Source organism: Entelurus aequoreus, linkage group LG01, assembly GCF_033978785.1.
Source record: "Entelurus aequoreus isolate RoL-2023_Sb linkage group LG01, RoL_Eaeq_v1.1, whole genome shotgun sequence".
In the NCBI taxonomy this organism is placed as follows: Eukaryota; Metazoa; Chordata; class Actinopteri; order Syngnathiformes; family Syngnathidae; genus Entelurus; species Entelurus aequoreus.
Genome location: NC_084731.1, coordinates 65,674,260 through 65,679,259, shown reverse-complemented (window position 1 = coordinate 65,679,259; position 5,000 = coordinate 65,674,260). Strand labels below are relative to the sequence as shown.

The 5,000-nt window shown below is 37.1% G+C and overlaps 1 protein-coding gene across 1 annotated transcript in view; it reads left to right on the top strand.

Moving 5' to 3' along the window:
* Positions 1 to 5,000, top strand: part of LOC133655864 (histone deacetylase 7-like) — a 159,399-nt gene that overhangs the window by 152,998 nt on the left and 1,401 nt on the right. Inside the window, exons 21-24 of the mRNA XM_062056453.1 lie at positions 1,744 to 1,862; positions 1,926 to 2,059; positions 2,143 to 2,227; positions 4,325 to 5,000. The exon at positions 4,325 to 5,000 is cut by the window's right edge and continues 1,401 nt beyond it. Coding sequence (XP_061912437.1) covers positions 1,744 to 1,862; positions 1,926 to 2,059; positions 2,143 to 2,227; positions 4,325 to 4,515 — 529 coding nt within the window. The 3' untranslated portion in view covers positions 4,516 to 5,000. The remainder of the gene's footprint in view (positions 1 to 1,743; positions 1,863 to 1,925; positions 2,060 to 2,142; positions 2,228 to 4,324) is intronic.

Here is a 5,000-nt window from a genome sequence, read left to right as displayed (position 1 = left end):
ATGTTGTCATAATGGTGGTACTTAATGAATACTTAGGTCTACTACACTACTGTATTTAATGTTGTCATTATGGTGGTACTTAATGAATACTTAGGTCTACTTCACTACTGTATTTTAATGTTGTCATTATGGTTTTACTTAATGAATACTTAGGTCTACTACACTACTGTACTTTAATGTTGTCATTATGTTGGTACTTAATGAATACTTAGGTCTACTACACTACTGTACTTTAATGTTGTCATTATGGTGGTACTCAGTGTTGGGTTAGTTACTGAACACCAGTAACTAGTTACAGTTACTAGTTACTTTATTTCAAAAGTAACTAAGTTACTAACTCAGTTACTTACACCAAAAAGTAATGCGTTACTGTGAAAAGTAACTAGTTACTTCTTTTTTTCCCCTTTTTTTTTTAAGGCTCCCATTAATGCCCTTTTAGCCTTCATTTCAGTACTGTTATTGCACTGGAGAATAATACAATGTGTTGATCAAGTTGACATGCATTTGCATCACTGAACTCTGCTAAGCAATGTGGTCTAAATACAACACACAAAGTCTGCTAAGCAATTTGGTCTACATACAACACACAAAGTCTGCTAAGCAATGTGGTCTACATACAACACACAAAGTCTGCTAAGCAATGTGCTCTACATACAACACACAAAGACAAAGATAGGTTTCAAAGGGCCAATTTATTTCAGGCCAGAACAAATTGACAAAACTATTTTAAATAGCTGCAACATAATGGCACTTTAACTTTAAGTAGATAGGATCTTTGATCCTAGACACAACTTACATTTAACTAAAATGTTCTTTTCTTTGTGCTCGACAAAAAAAAAGTAGTGAGAATGTTAAGACACTCGACTTCTGGCTTCGCCAAGACTTGTTAGTTGTTATGAGAGTAGGGTATGTATGTGTGTGTGTGGCCCTTTAAGATATGACAGCATGTGAGGTGAGTGACGTCAGTGAGTGAGTGGGCGAGAGAGGTGAGGGAGCGGCAACAGTGAGTGCGTGCAGGTGCTCTAGCTTGGTGGATGGCTGCGTCCAATAAAGTCACAAAGTTGCAACAAACCGCCGGCCACGTCATTCACCCTCAGCTGTAAAGACCCACTGCCGGGTAAAGTGAAGGTTGTTATCTATGAAGTACATAGGCCCTGGAGGAACGTCTCCCCTGCGCTCTTCAACTACGTACGGTATGGGAGTCCCCCCCCCCCCCCCCCCCACCCCGCCCTCACCCACAAAAAGCACGCATCTTCTTTTCCACCGCAGCGCTGCAATAAAACACACTCAGATCTTCTGTTTCTAGCCGATACTACATAAAAAGTAACGTAAAATAACGCAGTAACGCATCATCTAGTAACGGTAACTGAGTTACTGAATATAAAAAATAACGCGTTAGATTACTAGTTACCGCCGAAACTAACGGCGTTACAGTAACGCTGTACTTTGTAACGTGTTAGTCCCAACACTGGTGGTACTTAATGAATACTTAGGTCTATTACGCTACTGTATTTTAATGTTGTCATTATTGTGGTACTTGATGAATACTTAGGTCTACTACACTACTGTATTTTAATGTTGTCATTATGGTGGTACTTGATGAATACTTAGGTCTACTACACTACTGTATTTTAATGTTGTCATGATGGTGGTACTTAATGAATACTTAGGTCTACTACACTACTGTAATTTCATGTCGTCATTATGTTGACCAAGTTTGATGTTTCTGGTGGTCCTGCTCAGAGCCGTGGTGATGCCCATCGCCCACGAGTTCTCCCCCGACGTGGTGCTGGTGTCAGCGGGCTTCGATGCGGTGGAAGGTCACTCGCCGTCCCTGGGGGGCTACACGGTCACAGCAAAGTGTAAGACATTCCTCCACGTTGAAAGTCAAACAGGTGTGTATTTATTATGTGGCGCCCGACCAGGTTTCGGCTTCCTGACCCGACAGCTGATGTCCCTGGCCGGGGGTCGGCTGGTTCTGGCTCTGGAGGGAGGACACGACCTGAAGGCCATCTGTGACGCCTCTGAAGCCTGCGTCAGCGCCTTGTTGGGACTGGAGGTGAGGGATTAAGCGAGTGTTTGTGCTGCGCGTGCGCAGATTTTGCACATCATCTCAACACTGCTCACTGGCCGGGAGCACAGGTGGAGCCTCTGGCCCAGTCCGTGTTGGACAAGAAGCCCAGTGACAACGCCGTGCAGTCCCTGCTGAGCGTCATCCAGGTTCAAGGTGAGCAGAAGGACATAAACACGTCCCAGATTAGGGACCTGGGCTGAAAACTGTTTGGTCAATAAGAACAAACGGAGAAATAGAAATGTCAAACAATAAAATACACAGTCAATACTTTATTTATCAGTACAATGAGGTTGTCAGGTATATTAGATGCATATTACTGTATAATAAGACACCTGTAACCAACTTCTGTGGCTGAGCTCATAACTGAAAGTACTTGCATCTCTAATCAACATCTCCAATAAAATGAATTGCAATCAACTTAAAAGAAAAAGAGCACAATTTCAACCTGCCTTTGAAAAATACATTTTGTATCATAGCAATGCAGTAGAATGTACTGCAAAAAAACTACAGAAATAACACAACTGTAATTTATAGAGTGGACTTGACTTGTCTGTCAAACACACCATCAGCAGCTTTTCCATGTATTCATGGTTAAATGCCTACGGTTTAGATGGTATTTTAACATCCTTGGCAGGCGTTGGACTCATTCTGCTCCAGTGTAGTGCAGACTAGCCAAGTTAGCCACACGCCCGCTCATGTTTTTGATGATTTCTTTCTTTAATTCGACGACGATTGCCCACGTTGTCGTCTCAGCACTGTCCTTCACACTCGCCTTCTTCCTGGAAAGTTATTTCAATCTCTAGCTATAAACTAATGCTAGCAAGTAAGACCTGGGGCCTTACGTAACGAGCTAGCTTGCACCCAAAAACCTGACGTACGACCTTTTTAACGGCAAAAAATTAGATGTTTCAAGAGTGAACTTGACCTGGAAATGTGCGGAACGCAGATTTGTACAGGCTGTGTATACTTTGACGACACACACACACACACACATATATATATATATATATATATATATATATATATATATATATATATATATATATATATATCTATATCTATATCTATATATATATATATATATATATATATATATATATATATATATATATATATATATATATATATAGATATAGATATAGATATATGTATATAGATATATATATATATATATATATATATATATATATATATATATATATATATATATATATATATATATATATATATATATATATATATAGGTACTTTATGAACAAGTAGGTACTTTATGAACACAAGTTGGTACTTTATGAACATAAGTAGGTACCTAATGAATACAAGTAAGTACTTAATGAACAGGTACTTTATGAACACAAGTAGGCACGACAATAAAATAGTTACAGTAAAACACGAAAATACAATAGTTACAATAAAACAACAATAGAATAGTTACAATAAAACCACACTATAATAGTTCAATAAAACAGCAATAGTTACAATAAAACAACAATACAATAGTTACAATAAAACACGACAATACAATAGTTACAATAAAACACGACAATACAATAATTACAATAAAACACAATAATACAATATTACATTAAAACACGACAATACAATAGTTACAATAAAACACAATAATACAATATAACATTAAAACACAACAATAAAATAGTTACACTAAAACACGACAATACAATAGTTACAATAAAACACGACAATACAATAGTTACAATCAAACAACAATAGAATAGTTACAATAAAACAACACTATAATATTTACAATAAAACAACAAAAGAATAGTTACAATAAAACAACACCGTAATAGTTAAAATAAATCACGACAATACAATAGTTACAATAATACAATCGTTACAATAAAACAATAATACAATAGTTACAATGAAACAATAATAATATGGTTACAATAAGACAGTAATACAATAGTTACACTAAAACAATAATACAATAGTTACAATAAAACAGTAATACAATAGTGACAATAATACAATAGTTACAATAATATAATAGTTACAATAATACAGTAGTTACAATAAAACAGGACAATACAACAGGACAATACAATAGTTACAATAATACAATAGTTACAATAAAACAATAATACAATAGTTATAATAAAACAATAATACAATAGTTACAATAAAACAGGACAAAACAATAGTTAAAATAATACAATTGTTATAATAAAACAGGACAATACAAAAGTTACAATACTACAATAGTTACAATACAACGTTTTGCAGGTGAGTACTGGCAGAGTGTGAAGGACTCTGCATCCACAGTGCAGCTGTCCTACCTGCAGGCTCAGAGGTCGTGGCTGAGACGAGACTCGGACAGCGAAGCGGTGGACGCCATGGCAACCTTGTCCATGGCCTCTAACCTTCAGGCTCCATGTCGCTCAGGATCCACCTTCAGCGTCTCTTCCCGCTCATGACCGAGGACCTCCTTCCTGTTCCAAGTCATTCCAGGTCTAAATGTTCCTCACACCACCTGCTGTAGTCTTGCAGGCCGGGTCAAAGATCGTCCCTGATGATGTCACTGCCACCAAGCACAATCTACCTTTTGCACCCAACACCTTTTTTCTTCTGGTGGACGTCCAGCATCAGATCAACGTCTGCTCTGACACAGGAAGCACCAAGATGGAGGATTGGTGTCCATGTTCCTTGGATTTGAGGACAAGCATTCCTTTTGTACTTCTTCTTAAAGGGGAACTGCACTCTTTGAACTTTGTACACATTCATCAAGTAAGACAAGAACACACCTTAATGCTCTCCAACATGCTAAGTCTGCTTACAATTCTGCCTATAAACCCTTAAAAATACATGATGTAAATATATATGTCATGTAGTAACATTTATAATAACATGTAATATATACATGATGTAAGTATATATGTCATGTAGTAACATTTATAATAAC